The sequence below is a fragment of the Dipodomys merriami genome, unplaced genomic scaffold (genome assembly GCF_024711535.1).
Source record: "Dipodomys merriami isolate MVZ:Mamm:240054 unplaced genomic scaffold, mDipMer1.0.p SCAF_15, whole genome shotgun sequence".
Classification (NCBI taxonomy): domain Eukaryota; kingdom Metazoa; phylum Chordata; class Mammalia; order Rodentia; family Heteromyidae; genus Dipodomys; species Dipodomys merriami.
In genome coordinates, this window is record NW_027202826.1 from 34,759,313 (window position 1) to 34,776,431 (window position 17,119).

A 17,119-nucleotide genomic window follows, 5' to 3' on the forward strand; every position below is an offset into this window, starting at 1 on the left:
AAATCTACAGTTTCTTATAAGACTAATAAGCTTCAATATACAGACACTGCATCAATTTTTAAGTTTGTAAATAAATTGGTAGTGTCAATGAAGAGAGGAAGAGTGTGCAAATGCAATCACAATATTCAGTGTACACATGTGAGCATGGAGCCAGGTGACTTGAGGGGAGGGGTGAAGGTGAGAGAGATGGGAGAGAAGATGGAAGGGAGACATTGGTCAAGATTCATTGTACTCACAAACTGATATGTTGAATTAAAATCCCTTTGTACAACTACTTAATGATCATTAAAAGATTAAAAACAATTGGTAGTGCCCAGTGGAAAACAGAAGTAGGATTCATTCTAAAAGACATGGGAAAATCCCAGCCACAGAATATCTCATATGATACAGGTTTCTCAGATATGTGGAAAGGCTGGTGTGGATGACAGTGTGGAATTCTGTAGTACTGTGTGAACAGCATCTTCACAGGGTATCTTTCCGATGACTCCATATATTCAGTTAGTAATTTCTCAATTACCCTTGCTCTGTTAATTTTAGACCATTCGTTTATTCTTCTCAACAGGTTCCTTGGTAGCAGCTATTTTAGCTACTGATGATGACTCCGGTGTGAATGGAGAAATTACATACATTGTGAATGAAGATGATGAAGATGGCATATTTTTTCTGAACCCTGTTACTGGAGTCTTCAATTTGACCAGAGTATTAGATTATGAAGCACAGCAATATTACATCCTCAGTGTTCGTGCGGAAGATGGTGGGGGACAATTTGCTACTGTCAGAGTTTACTTCAACATACTTGATGTCAATGATAACCCACCCGTCTTTAGCCTCAGTTCATACAGCACCTCCTTGATGGAGAATCTGCCTCCAGGCTCTACTGTCCTGGTGTTTAACGTTACCGATGCAGATGATGGTATGTGATTTACTAAGTATGGCCTAAAAACGTCAACAAAACCTGGTACATATATGTTCATACATATATATTCATATACATCTAGGTGTACATAGATACATATGTATATATATACTGAATATACACATATATGTATGTATATATGTACATATAATGTAATAGTGCAATTATATGATATATCATATATTATTATGCTATATAAATATATCTTAATATTAATGATCTATGCAATATATTATATTGTATAATAATATAACAATAGAGGATTTGATTAATAATAATTTATGATTAATTACATATTTAATTTTTGGTACTGGACTGAAGCTTGAACTTAGGGCTTCCTGCTCTTGCTTAGCTTTTCTGTTCAAAGCTAGTGCTCTTCTACTTGAGCCATAACTTCCTTCTAGCTTTTAGTTGGTTCATTGGAGATAGGAGTCTCATGGATTTGTGCGCTTAAGCTGGCTTTGAACCATGATCCTCAGATCTCAGCCTCCTAACTAGTTTATAATCATATGTATGAGCCACCCTTGCCCAGAGGTTTGTGTTATATTTAAGTTTTTATATATTTATCTATATGTTTATTTGCCCTAAGTATTCTATGGGCACACACACACACACACACACACACACACACACACATAAAATGGGGGAGAAGTGGTATTATAATTTAACTATAAAGAACTTTAAATCTAAATAATTTTAATATTTTCTAATAATGTTACACCATAACCATGTGTATCAATTTGCCAATGTCATATTTTGTTTTCACACTGAATCTATGGCAATATTACAAGTTAGTAAAGTAGAAGTCATAAAATAAATTTTTGGTAAATTTCACTTACATAAATAAAATTATTTATGCTTGCATAGATTATTTAAACTGGAAAAGAATAAAACTAGGAAGCAAAAGGAAACCATGGGTGTGAGGGCTTGGCTCAAGTTGTAAAGCATACATAAGTGGTATTTGGTCTTGGGTACTGGGGATTGAACTCATAGCCTTGCACTTGCTAGGTAAGTGCTCTTCCACTAGAGTAAACCTCCACCCTAAATTATATAGTATTAATACAAAATTATAGTAATACTTTATTTAGAAGAGAGGCTTCAGATCATTTAACTTATGATTTATAAAATGCATAAAATCAAGAAAATTATCTGTACACACATTTGATGTGTACTTATTGCCAGAGCACTTGCGACACTTAGTTTTTTTTTTTTTTTAAACACTTTTCTCCCTTAGCCTTTCTTCTATAACCTATTTTATAAATGCACGTGTCTGGTACTATAGCATTATTGATGCCAATATTGCATAGATTATCAGTGTCTCACTGAATTATTCAGAGGGTTAGTTAGCATATCTTGTTTTCCTTCCCATTGGATCCAGTCCATAAAACAAAGCACAGGACTTTAGAGAGGAAATCTATCTCTAGTCTGAGCATCTGGATCCTGAACTTGGCACACCAACCGTAACTTTAGAATTTCCTGGTTCTTACTGATGTAGATGATTTGTATAATCGACCTCAATGTTCATTCTTCCCTATTCTTAGTTCTCCTTCCGGGGCGTATAGAAATACCACTTAGGAAGATATTGAGGTAAAAGACATATTTGATGTATATTTTAATAAACAGAATTGGGGTTGCTTTTCTTTAGAATTCTTTTGACTGAGTACATTTTGAGATCTACTCCTTTTATCCAAACATAGGGTAGAATCAGGCACCTGAATATATGTGAAACAGATGTAGCTCTAACATTATGATTATTATAATCCTTGGTAGTAAAAACATAATAAGTATGGCCTGGCACCAATGGGTTATATACCTTTAATACTAGCTGCTCAGGAGGCTGTATTCAAGGACTGCCTGGGCAGGAAAGTCTGTGAGAGTCTTATCTCCAATTAACCAGAAAAACCCTGGAGTAGAGCTGTGGGCCAAATAGTAGAGTGCTAGCCTTGGGCAAAAAGTTCTCAGGGACAGAGCTCAGGCCTTGAGTTCAAGCCCCAGGACTAACACACACACACACACACACACACACACACACACACACACACACACAAACACACACACACACAAAGATGATACTTGGTATTTCTAAAATGTGCAGGTTGGCTCCAGTTAGAACGCTTATGCACAGTTGATGCTAATGTTTAATTTGGATTATTTCTCCCTGTTATCATAACCTTTGTTTATCTTCTCTGTTCCCTGATCATGAATATTTACAACACTATATATTTGTATAATTCTATGGTGAGAGTTTTCCATTCTAGTCAGAGATCCTTATGTTTCAAAGCATTGTCTCTATTTTCAAATACATTCCATTTAGACTCATAACTTAAAATGCAGGGCAACTGGGAAAAGAGAAGGAAAAGCATGCTTTGGAATATTCCACACACATGTAACTACAAGCATATATTAATGGCTGACTCCAAAACATTTTAAAATGGATTTTTCCCCTTTAATTGTGTTGCATAAATGTTTTAAGCTACATTTACCCATTGTTTTCATTTTGAATGCTTTTATCAGGGTAATTTCCTGTACCTTGACCTAAAATATAGGACATAGTTCTTACTTTTTTGAACTTTAAGGATAATGATAAGAACAAACTTGTTTATAAAATTACCAACACAGTGACACTCAATTCTCCAGTTATCCCACAAATAATATTAGTTAGATATTTCAATATTAATAAATTAATCTTAAGCACTGATTCAAGGGTTCATAGTGAGGGGGCATACTGACCTTCTAGATAAAAAATTCAGTATTAAGATTAAGATTCTTTCTGTAGAGATTTGGAGTGTAGCATTTATTGTTATACCATCATTTCATAAGTCTAAGGCAAATCCTTTATGAGCTTCATAAATAGATAATTAGTATCTCGAAGCTTCTCTGTATGTAGTTTAAAAAGTACATTGGGGAAAATTACTAGAAATTAGAGCCTCATAAAAATATCCAGGGTTGATATTATCTTAAGACTGCTTCTTGTAATAATAATAATGCTAATATGTCTGAATAATTGTATCCTGCATGCTTAGAGCAGGAAGGGAGTTCATCTTCTAGGGTTCCAATGGCCCCGGGAGCTGCTTCATCATAACTAGTTCTGTGGACACATACCAATTTTTACACACATATTAAGGCAATATTTGTAGTTATGAATATATATATACTTCATAATATAAAGTTATGTATCTGTAGTTCTTAAGTGCATTTTATCATCTACATTATGTATTTATGTACATATATCATTTATTTCATCGATTATCTGTTAATGCACTTATTTATTCTTTGTTCTGGTACTAGGGCTTGTACTCAGAATCTCTTAGTCTTGTTTAGTTTTCTCTGTTCAAGGCTGACGGTTTACCACGTAAACCATACTTCCACATCTTTTTTTCTCTTTCATCATTATTGCTATTTTGGGTAAACTGGACAAGAATAAGGACTTTTCTACTCAGGCTGGCTTCTAACCTTTGATCTCGGCCTCCTGAGCAGCTAGGATTACAGGTATGAGTCAGTGATGTTAGGCTGTTTCTGTATTTTATGTATTATGCTCCTTAGATCTGAACTATTACTCAAATATAAATGAGTATATGTATACATGTACCCACACAGCAATACACAGGCATACACACACACACACACACACACACACACACACACACACACACAGTGTTAAAACTAAGTCAGGGACCTAAATGCTTTTCAGAAAATTGAATACAAATGGTTTGAAATGCAACCTCTTTTCAGTTGAAAGATCTGGTGGACCATAAAAACCCACTGTATTCAAGTTTCAACGTTTTGGGGTCAAATCTAAAAGTTAAAAACAAATGCATTTATTGTTTTATGGTTCAGATCTTGGATGCAAAAATCAAGGGTAAAATAAAAAGATCAAGGCTTTATTTTCTTTATAGACCACAAATGTTAAGGGAGAATTTTGAATTTTAATTTATCTATGGACATTTTTTGATGGGGAACACACTGCTGAAGTTCCTTATGTGACTTGCCAAGAATACAATGCCCTTTTCTTTAAAACAAAATAAATCTAGCAAGTTTCCATAGTCTGTAATTTCTAAAATTTATTTCCTGATGGATGAACTGCTTCTACGTGTTGCAGGATCCTCTGCAAAGTATTGGGCTATTTATGTTGGTTTTTCGGTGCTAATTGTAATCATTTGTTCATTTATCATTCTGAATTAAATTTATAATCAGTTTCATTTTCATAATTCAAGTAGAAGTTGTATATTTATTGTTTCCCTTACTAACACATCCCAGCACCCATTTCCCTCTATTAGAAGGGATTGCTCTGCCATTTACGATTAGGCTATAAAATCTCAGTATCGTATTCTTTGCTTGCTGCAGTTTAGCTGTTGACTTAAGGAGGCCGCAGCCCTGTAGGCCCAGGATTCAGACCTATGGTTTAATGACTCAGATTGCTATAGATTTATGTAGCCTTTTATAACTAGGCAAAATGTCGTGGATATATCTAACATCTTTGGATCTTAGATATAAAAAGTCTCATGTTTTCAGAGAACTAATTTTTTAAAATCTTTTCTCCTCAGTGTTATTTGTAGTGTTTTGTATAATGTTTTAAATAATAATCACATGTGAGTTTGGGTTTCAAGAGAGCAGGGAGCTCAAAGTGTGTTGCTGGGCTTTCTTTGACAATGTCTTTGAAAAGCCATTGAAAGTAACTAGATTCTTTAATATTCCCCCATCCACCCACAAACATAGAATCATATTTGATACTTTCTATATTGATGTATTTGAAACTTGATTTCCCAAACCTGTGGTATTTATGACAAGGAATGATGCTGGTGTTGATCTTGTTTTATTGGATCTTAATATTTTTCTCCTGCTTCTAGGTTGACCTTTGTCCTCAATATTTATCCGTGATTTCTTTCTGATTCTAATGTTTTATTAACATGACAATGGTCTTAAGTTGTAAGTATTAAAGGCCACAACTCATACTGAGTGGAATAACTACTTTTCTGAAGATCTACATAACCAGTGCTTACTCAAGAAATTCTTTTTTTTTTTTTTTGGGTCCGGTCATGGGGCCTGAACTCTGGGCCTGGGCGCTGTCCCTCAGCTCTTCAGCTCAAGGCTAGCACTCTACCACTTGAGCCACAGCGCCACTTCCGGCTTTTTTTTCTTGTTTATGTGGTGCTGAGGAATCGAACCCAGGGCCTCATGCATGCAAGGCAAGCGCTCTACCACTGAGCCACCTTCCCAGCCCCTTACTCAAGAAATTCTGTGTCAATAAGCCAGTGCCTAAAAGTTATCTTCTGAATATTTTTCCTACATATCATCCTATAGAAATAGGACAGTAAGTAGAGACAATGAAATTACAGGAAAAGAGTAATATGGTTTTATTTTTTTAAGCATAAAAATGAGAGAGACAGACAAAGACAGAAAGAGAGGCATAGAAAGAGAAATGGAGAATGTTTTCTTTCCAGATGATGATTGAGAAGTTAATTTTAAAAAAATGGTGCCAGGTACCACAAAAAAAGAAAGAGAAATGGAGAGATAAATGGAAAGAGGGAAATAGAGGGGATAAGGATTGGAGTGAGATGGAGAGAGAGAATGGAGAGAAAGAAAATTGGTGAGATCCAAGAAAAAGGCAAAAGTTAACTCCTGTATTCCTAGAATACTGAGGAGGAGTGGGGACAGAAAAGAAGGAGGAAAGAAAGGTGGCAAGGAGAGAAAAAACATAAAAAGTGAGAGAGACGAGAGGGGAAAGAGAAAAATACAGAGAAAAATAAAGAGAAATTGACAGATTGAGAAAAAGAAAGGAGAGAGGAGAGAAGGAAGAGAGGACAGAGAGGAAAATCCAAACTAGGAGAAAAAAGAGAGAGAAGACAGCCAGAGAAGGCAGGAAGAGAGAGAAAGATTAAGATAGAGAGATAAGAGAAACAGTGATTGAGAGAGAAGAAAGGGAGAAAGGAGGGAAGAGAAAAGAGTTATGAGAAAGGAACAAGAGAGAGAGGGGAGAAGAGAGAGAAAAAAGAGGGAGAAAGAAAGAGGGAAAGAGGACAGAGACAAAGAAGATAGAGGAGGGAGAGAGAAAAGACTTAGGGAAATGGGAAAGAGGAGAGAGAAGAGAGAAACAGAGAAGTTGAGCAATGAGATAGATTGTTCTATAAGATCCTTGGTAAAGCATGAGTATCATTCTCAAAGATGGAATTTGGAAACTGAAGTATCTGAAATTAACTTCAGCAATATTGGAGCTATTTATTTATAACCAATTCATATTACTCTATAGGCATTCCCTAGCACCAGAATTAAACATTTTTTTTTTTTTGGGTCGGTCGTGGGACTTGAACTCTGGGCCTGGGCATTGTCCCTCAGCTCTTCAGCTCCAGGCGAGCACTCTACCACTTGAGCTACAGCGCCACTTCCGGTTTTCTGGTGATTTATTGGAGATAGGAGTCTCACGGTCTCTCCTGCCCGGGCTGGCTTTGAACCGCGATCCTCAGATCTCAGCCTCCTGAGTAGCTAGGATTACAGGCGTGAGCCACCAGTGCCCGGCTAGAATTAAACATTTTTGTTAGAATAATCCATAAAAATGCCAGTGGCACTGTGGGATTATGAATAAAACACTTCTTCTCTGCCTGTTTTTACTAACTTCCTGTCCAATGGCTTACTAAAACCACCAGGGGAGACATTTTCTACATAAGCATAAGAATTTTTACAATCATTAAAAAAATGAGAATTTAATTATTTTTTTAACTTAGAAAGTGTCATCGATTCTTAGGGGATAAAAGATATTTCCTAACTATAGCCCAATTATGGCACGGACAGCTATATTTGGAGACTTTCGTGTATAATTTTACTATTAACAATTCTTTGAAGGAGTGCTTTTTAAAAACTTAGTATATGTGTAATAAAAGTTGAGAGGGTTATTTTTCTCAAAGGCCATTACTTAGCCAGATGCTTCATAGGAATTAAAAAGTATTTATTGGTTCTGACAAGAAATGTAAAAGTAGACTTAGTGCCCCCATGACTAATGTGACACATCGGAACGTTTTATTACTCTTCTCTGAAAATTCATGTCAGCCTCAATAAATTACTGATGTTATAAATGTTTGGCTAATAATACAGTGTGTGGCATGGTTCATGTTAGACCAGGAGGATCTGTGATAGCAACAGAAAAAAAAAATAAGCGTAGACAATATCTGTCTCCTGCAATATTTGTCTCCTCTTTGCTTTCATATTTTAACATTTTGATGGTGGAGTAAATAACAAGTTGTAGGTCATTGGTTCCCTAGATTGTAAACATCTTTTCAGATCAAAAGTTACCAGGAAAAATTAGTGTCTGTAGTTTAGTTTTTATTTTTCTTCTGTGCTGATTGTAGGGATTGAATTCAGGGTCTGGACATGGTCCCTGAGTGTTATTTTTTTGCTCAAGGAGAGTGCTGTACCATTTCAGCCACATGTTCACTTCTTGCTTTTTGTGGTTCATTGGAGATAAGAGCCTCATAAACTTTCCTGCTCAGGCTGGCCTTGAACTGGAATCCTCACTTCTCAGCCTCCTGAGTAGCTAGGATTACAGATATATATTTATATATGAGCCACAAGCTCTCAGCTAGTGCTATATTATTATTCATGAAGGAAGTCCAACTATGTAGCCATAAGTGTGTTTAGACACATGGCATCATTAAACGTAAGGGCTTGTCAGCATTTTGGGTGTTAATTCTGTCATCCGAATGTGTCTGATTTTCCTTCCCCTTCAATTCCCAGGTATCAATTCTCAATTGGCTTATAGCATTGCTTCGGGCGATAGCCTCGGGCAGTTCGCAGTGGACAAGGATGGGGCGTTGAAAGTCCTGAAAGCCCTGGACAGAGAAAGTCAGTCTTTCTACAACTTGGTGGTGCAGGCGCATGACCTGCCCACGCCCCCGGCCCCTAGGTTCACCAGCACTGCACACGTCTCCATCATTCTGCTGGACGTGAACGACAACCCGCCGGCGTTCCTCTCGCCGAAGCTGGCGTACGTCCCGGAGAACACCCCCCTGGACACCGTGGTGTTCACAGCGCAGGCTGCAGACCCGGACAGCGGCCCCAACAGTTACATCGAGTATGCGCTGCTGAATCCCGCGGGAAGGCCATTCAGCATCGGGACCATCGACGGCCAGGTGCGGCTGGCCGCGGAGCTGGACCGAGAGGCCGCCTCGAACTACACGCTGACCGTGGTGGCCACAGACAAAGGGCAGCCGCCGCAGTCCGCATCCACTGAGGTGGCGGTCACCGTGCTGGACGTGAATGACAATAGCCCGGCGTTCGTGCGCGCGGCGCACGCGGTGGAGGTCAGCGAGGACACGCTCACGGGCACCGACATCCTGCAGGTCTTTGCCTCCGACGCTGACGAGGGCCCCAACGGGCAGGTGCGCTACAGCATCGTGGATGGGAATGCCCACCAGGACTTCCGCATCGATTCGGTCACCGGTGCCATCACAGTGGCCAGGCCCCTGGACAGAGAGCGGATCCCTGTGTACCTCCTGACCGTCCAGGCCACGGATCGGGGCAGCACCCCCCGATCTGACACCTCCACTGTCAGGGTGGTGTTACTGGACGTTAATGACTTCATTCCCACATTCGAGCTGTCTCCTTACTCCGTCCATGTCCCCGAAAATCTGGGGACACTTCCCAGAACCATTCTTCAGGTGAGTGGTAAGGTAGCTCGTGGACAAACTCCTCCTCACGCTCCTGGATAATGTGAATACAGCTCATCTTGCAAAGGGCAATCTGCTATCATGACATCTAAAGCCTACTGATTTCTTTTTATAGATTAAACGTTGCATTTCAGCTGTGTTCCTTAGTGTGCAATTATATTATGTGTACTTATGCCTGTGTGTATTGTAAACTTTTGTTTCACCATGGAAATGATCTCTGCATTCTATTTGAATAAAATGATGTCAGGGTTTGAAAAAATGGTCATAAGTATTGCCCATAAATACTTATTTTGTGAGCAATCTCTCCCTGAAACTGCTATGAAAATGCAGTTTTCATGAAACTTCCAGAAAGACTGCACATCTGTTTTATGCAAAATTTTTGTGTACATCTGTGTGCATGGCACATCCTCTCTTTTTTTTTGGCATTTTTATTTTGCGCTTTAAGGGATAGACATTTCATCCTCATCATCTTTTGGATATTGTATTTCATTTCACGGTAGGCCTCAGAACTTGTTTACTCTCATCTATCATGCGTATCATGCTGTTTTACAGGTGGTGGCAACAGATCATGACCAGGCACAAAACAGCAAACTCTCCTATGTTCTGTGTGGCGGTAACGAAGAGCAGGCCTTCACACTTTCAGCCAGTGGAGAACTAAGAGTGACCCAGAGCTTGGATAGGGAGACAAAGGAACATTTTGTTTTGTTAATTTCAGCTACAGATTCAGGTAAGTGTAAGTGCATTACAACTTTGTTAAGTGATTTGAATAATTCCTTTCCTACTCTATGAAAATATTATTATTATTATTATTTCTACTATTATTTTTATTGGTACAAGTCCTGGGACTTGAACTCAGGGCCTAAAAGTTTTCTTTGAGGTTTTTTGTCTTTTGTTTTGCTTTTTGTCCCTTAAGGTTAACTTTGTAGCCACATCTTCACTTCCAACTTTTTGGTGATTATTTGGAATAAAAGTTTTGCAAGCTTCCCTGTCCTGGCTTACTTCTAACCAAGATCCTCACATCAGCCTCCTGAGTAGCTGGGATTATAGGAGTGAGCCACCAGAGCCAGGCCAACTTCTGTATTATTAAATGAGCAATTTGTTGGGCTTTATTAAAAGCCTACATCTCAGTAGGTGAAGTTAGTAGCATGTAGCTCCACGGTTAGTAGCACGTAAATTGTCTAGTGAAATGTATGTGTAAGTGGTGAGAGCTTCAATGCATCACAAGCAAAACTCTGTCTCTGTAGAAGAGACAGAGTCTGGCCCTGTGCATCACCAGAGAGCCCAGTGCTCGATCACCTGAGTCTGGAGACATCTGAGATGCTGGAGCTCTGAAGACATCTAGATGGTGCATGTGGACAGGTTACTGAGACAAGACCGTGGGAACAGTTTTTGTATCACTAATCCTCTAGACTCCGCAGCATTGAACTAGCTTTGCTGGAAGCCCCATGGGGTATCCATAAGAGCAGGTGCAGCAGCTTTGCTGTGCAATGTGCAATTGGCCCTAGGAAATGAAAAGCCATGTGTGGCAGCTTTCAGTGCTTGCAGAGAGTTGTTACATATAATTGTGTATTGAGTGATTTTTTTTTAATCTTATTTTTCCCCTTAAAATTTTGGAGCTGATTTTTTCTTAATTTTTTAACATGAAAATTTAATTTAATTTTTAATTAAAACTTTTTAAATTAAAACATTTTTATTTATATATGTATTGTACAAATAGGTGTGGTTATAACATTTTCACATTTACATGGGGTTTTGAGGTGTTTTTTTGTGTTTTGTTTTGCTTTTTATTTTGTCCCAGTACTGGGGCTTGAACTCAAGGCCTCACACATTGGCTTAGCTTTTTCCAATTGAGACTGAGGGTGGAGAAAGATATAATCATAATTAAGAAAATTGAGGGGAGGGGCTGGGTTGGAAGGATTGGGGGAGAATGATGGAAGCAGTAGCATTGGTCAGTATGTATTTATTCATAAACTGATGTATTGACTGGTAACTCCTTTGTACAGCTATATAAAGGTAATAAAAATCTAATAAAGAAAAATAAAGTCTAGTGCTCTATCACTTGAGCCACTCCTCCACTTCTAGCTTTTCTATTGGTTAATTAGAGGTAATAGTCTCACGGACTAAACTTCCTGGGCTGACTTTGAACTGGGATCCTCCAATATCAGCCTCCTGAGTAACTAGACATTTTCTTTTCATAGATGTGGTAAGCTGGACTGAAACAGGAGGAATGTTTACAAGATGGCTCAATAAAGCATTAATCTAAGTGTGCACATGATTAAGTGCCTAGTACTGGGTTCTAGGGATAAACATGGTGTAAACATCCCCCAGTGTTCCTCCCTCTCCCCTCCCCAATACCATCAAGCATGAGTCCAAGAAAAACAGGGAGGTAGGATTCTTAGTGAAAGTACAAGTTAGAACATCTAACTCTACTGTCTGTTGTGGAGACTTCTGCTCTTGCCCAGTGAGAATTGTAGAGATGCTCTGAATTGACTTCAGAGAGTTGTGAATTGTAGAGGGGTTTAGAAGTGTCATTCAGGGCCTTAATGCAGTAGGGCACACAGCATTTTGGTAATCCTGGGAAACTTGCCCCAGAGCACAAACCTTTACAGAGCTTTTTCCAAATTTCTCTGGAAGGGGGCTGCAGTTTGAAGACCACCCGTAGGGAAGTGCTGGCCCAGAAGGCTGGAGATCATTCACCCCAGGTGACCTAGTCAACCAGGAGAAGCTATGGGGAAAATGAGCTGACTATTTTAACAGTAGTGAGACTCCTGTACGATGACACTGTTATGGTTCAATTAATTCGTATGAACATGTTCATCATCAGCAATAACCACATTGTGCAAGGGAAGTTTATACTTTTGCTCTCCAGTTTGAAACTCATCAGTTCAATCCTATTTTTTTTAGGAATAAAGTCCTTGACACCAGACTTAAAATCATCCATATGCATTGCTGTGATTTTCCAGTAAAATTGGTAGATGACATGAGAAAATGCAGAAAAATATGGCAGCTTTTAGATCCCAGATGCCATGTTTCTCTCAAAGCCATGGTATTCTAAGGACCAGGAAAATGTCAAAGCATTCTTAAGAAAAACATGGACAGTTTTATTTCTTTTCTCATAAATCACCTTTCTTTTGCTCTTTTTTTTTTTTTTTTAATAATCCTTATCGGCTGGCAGCCCAGAGATAGGCCAACTCTGGCAATATGGTAAGAATTGAAGCTGTAGCTTTTTCATCATAGAAAGCTCTAAATCTTTGCATTTTCCCATTGGAGGAAACATTAGCATTCTATTCTCACCATATTTTTATTTACTGACATGCAGAAACTCTAGCACATCTGGAAACTGTAAGCACTTCTGTCTGCTTCTGAAAATAAGCCACACTCACCCTATCACATGTATGTGAGACTGACTGCATGTCACATTACTCAAAAACTAAACCAGAGTAGACTGCAATCATTATAGCTCATGTTTTTGCCCTATAGGATTCAATGGCTAAACAGACTAACAAACTCAAAGATGATATTTTGTTAACTTTAACAAAAAAGATGGCTATTCTGCCTGTGCTATATGTTGCCGATACAAATAGTATGCTTGCCTATAGAACTAACATGTTGTTCTGGAAACATGTTCTGTGCCATGTAAAACTTCTCAGGTGGCCAGTGTACCTGCCTGGGAATGCACTTCAGCTTATGGCTTCCATTTGAATGGAGATCTAAGTCTCATTCAATATTACATTCCCAGAAACACCCAGAATAGAAGCTGTGACAAAATCTTTATATTTGTTGATGTTTGCTGATCTCATGATATTATATGATAAATGATGATAATTTGTGGTTAACCAACTTGTTATACTAATTTAAATTTTGTATTTTATATTTTATCTTTATTTATTTACTTTTTACTTATTTTGTTATTTGTGCTGGTTCTGGGACTTGGACTCAATATGTAGGTACTGTCTAAGCTTTTGTGCTTGAGGCTAGTGTTTTACCACTTTGAGCCACAGCACCATTTCTGGCTCTTTAATAGTTAATTGGAGATAAGTGTCCCATGAACTTTGCTGCCTGGGCTGGTTTTGAACCACAAGCCTCAGATCTCAGCCTCCTGAGTAACTAGGATTACAGACATGAGCCACCAATGCCACCTTTTATTTTATTTAGTATTTTATATTTAATTAAATTTTACATTTTATTTTTATTTTATTTTATTTTTTGTCTTTTCTTTTTTGGTACTGGGGATCAAACCCAGGACGTTGCACTTGCTAGGCAAGCGCTTTGCCACTGAGCTACATCCCAGCCCTAAATTTTACATTTTATATTTGTATTTTATATTTTATTTTAATTTTGTACTTTGTATATTATTTTGTTGTACTTTTAGTTTTATTATACTTTTTATTTTACTTTACATTTTATTTATTTTATATTTAGTGATGATATTAGGGCTTGACCTCAGGTCTGGGACGCTACTCCTTAGCTTCTGTTCTCAAGGCTGGCACTCTACCACTTGAGCCACAGCTCTGACCTTCTGGTTAACTCTAACCTGCTGGTTAACTGCAGATTAAGAGTTTTACAGACTTTTCTGCTGCAGCTGATTTTGAACCATGATCCTCAGATCTCAACTTTCTGAGTAGCTAGGGTTACAGGTGTGAGCTATTTTGGTGCTTGTCTTCTTGTTAAATATGCAACAGCCATTCAGCAGCACACCTGCATTTATTTTATTGCAATATATCTTTTACTTGCAAATTTCATGAAGGACTTTAAGAAAGGAGAAATGAAAATCTTTTTTTTCCTTCTTAATTCATGACTGAAATCATGGTTGGAATTGCTACATTGGTTGTGGACATTCAAACTGACTCCTATCTTGAAAAACAGCACCAACATTTGGGCCTCTGTGAGTTCAGTGTTATGTGGTAAATTTCAATCAGATGTAAGGATCCACTGAAGCATTTTATGGCTTTAATTTAGTTCCAAGTGCTTAACTTACTGCCCCAGCCTCATTCTCGTGACAGCCTGAGCACACTGGCTCTTATTCAATTTTGTTATCTGTTAGACATTTCTGCATAGGTTTTATGTCTACTCTATGCTTTGCTGTTTTATTTTTTATATTGTATTATCTTTATGTAGTTGTACAAAAACTTTCAATTCATTATGTCAATTTATGAGTACAGTGCACCTTTTTAATTAGGATAATGTCTGCCTAAGCAGAAACAATGTGCTTTTGAAAAGTTAGACCATCTGAAATTCTTTTAAACCTGGGCATCCTAAAGAAAAAGAGACATATGGACTTTCTTATCTCTGAAGTACCACATCTCTGTCTCAGCACTGATATACAGGAGTTGGTTTATAGTAACATATATCACTCTTCACATCAATTTAGTATGAAAAGTTTGCTTATTTTAAATTTGGTTATGGAAATTGGGAGTTTCCATAAACTGTGCAGATAGATATGCATTTAGGAGAGCCACTTTATCCAAGTCCTTTTTCTTTTCTCTTTCTTTTGTCTTTTCCCTCCCTCTCTTCCTCCCTCCCTTCTTCCCTCCCTTCCTCCCTCCCTCCCTCCCTCCCTCCCTCGCTCCCTCCTCCCACCCTCCCTCCCTCCCTCACTCCCTCCCTCCCTCGCTCCCTCCTCCCTCCCTCCCTCCCTCCCTCCTCCCACCCTCCCTCCCTCCCTCCTCCCTCCCTCCTCCCTCCCTCCCTCCCTCCCTCCTCCCTCCCTCCCTCCCTCCCTCCCTCCTCCCTCCCTCCCTCCCTCCCTCCCTCCCTCCTTCCTTCCTTCTTTCCTTTTCTTTTTTCTTTTTTGATCTATTACGGGGGCTTGAATTTAGGGCCTGCGAACTATTCCTGAGCTTTTTTTGCTCAAGTCTAGCACTTTACCCCTTGAGCCACAGCTCCACTTCTGGTTTTTTAGTGGTTAATTGGAGGTAAGAATTTCATGGATTTTCCTTCCTGGGCTGGCTTTGAACTTCAGAATCTTCAGATCTCAGTCTCTTGATTAACTAAGATTAGAGAATCACTGACACCTGGCTTGTAGATTTCTTTTGTAACTTAGGTTGATCTGTACCCTGACTGGGAAACCAAAGCCTATGCTATGTAGATATCCCCCACTCCACTTTCAGGGACCTGTGTTATATGATATTGCAACTCAACATATAGCACGGAGGTCTTTTTTTGTTTGTTGGTTTCTTTCTTTATATTTTAAATTAATTTTTATTGTAAGAGTTATGTACAGAAGGGTTATAGTTACATAGGTCAAGTATGAATGAATACATTTCATTTTGAACAGTGTCCTTTCTTTGTTTCTCCTAATTTTTCCCTCTCAGTCCTCCTGCCCCTCCAAGTTGTGTAGTTCATTTTCAACATAGTGTCTATATCCCACTATTTCTGAGCTTCCCTTTACCCTCCCCCAAACAAATAAACTTATTTATTTATTTATTTATTTACTTTTGGTCATGGGGCTTGAACTCAGGGCCTGGGACCTGTCCCTGAGTTTTTTTTGCTCAATGCTAATACCCGACCACTTTGAGCCACAGCACCGCTTTTGTATGGAGGTCTTTTTAAACAAAGTATTATACAAAAAGTTCTGAGTCAAAGAAATATCATTTAAAATGATCATTACTAGCTAAATGCCTGTGGCTCACATCAGTCATCCTGGCTAATCTGGAGCCTGAGATCTGAGGATGGCAGTTCAAAGCCAGCCCCGGCAGAAATGTCTGTGAGACTCATACCCAAATAACCATCAAAGAGCTGAAAATGGAGCCATGTCTCAAGTGATAGAGCACCAGCTTTCAGTGAAAAGTCCAAGAAAGAATGTGAATCCCTAAGACCTAACTCCAGTACTGTCTAAAAAACAAAGAAACAAGCAAACAAACAAAAAAAACAAAACAAAAAACCAAACCATGATCTTTACCAGAAGACTTCTTGGAGCTGAGCCAATCCATTTCCTTTATTTTTCAGATAAGGGAACTGAAGCATGGGGTAAGTAAGCAATCTGCCACAACTTTTAGCTCAAAATAGCAGCAAAGTCAGGAGGAGTCTCCAAGATTTCTGCCTTTGACCAAATTCTGAGTCACCCAAGCCATATTTACTACTTGCTTTAAACAAATCAGAATATTCCTTAAAAATTCTGTTTCTTTTAAGTCACATAGATTTTCTACAACACAATTTAGAGACAGTTTTCATAAATAATTTTACTTTAATGAACAAACCCTTCCACTTTTATTTTACTCTTCCCAAATCAATATATATTTCAAAACTTTTAAAGTGAAAAAATCATTAGGCTCAGTAATTGTACTGATGAAAACAAGCCTTTGAAAGCCTTTTTAGTATTTTGAAAGTAAGCTTAAATTTAGGCATTGTTTACATTAAATTGCTGTGGTAAAAGATTAAAAATATATTAGACTTTATAGGTAGACAATTACATTACTGATTACAACTGCTGATTATTATTATACATTTGTTCAAATCTAAAGATAGCTAGGTATGAGTACATACACCTAATATTCCAGCTACTCAGGAGGTGAAGATCTAAGGTTTATGGTTCAAAGACAATCTA

General features: G+C 38.2%; 1 protein-coding gene across 1 annotated transcript in view; it reads left to right on the top strand.

Annotated features, from left to right (window-relative positions):
* The window catches only part of Fat4 (FAT atypical cadherin 4), a 168,535-nt gene that overhangs the window by 88,077 nt on the left and 63,339 nt on the right, over positions 1 to 17,119 (top strand). The window contains exons 4-6 of the mRNA XM_070022562.1: positions 563 to 913; positions 8,642 to 9,564; positions 10,126 to 10,300. Of these exons, the coding sequence (XP_069878663.1) occupies positions 563 to 913; positions 8,642 to 9,564; positions 10,126 to 10,300 (1,449 nt within the window). The remainder of the gene's footprint in view (positions 1 to 562; positions 914 to 8,641; positions 9,565 to 10,125; positions 10,301 to 17,119) is intronic.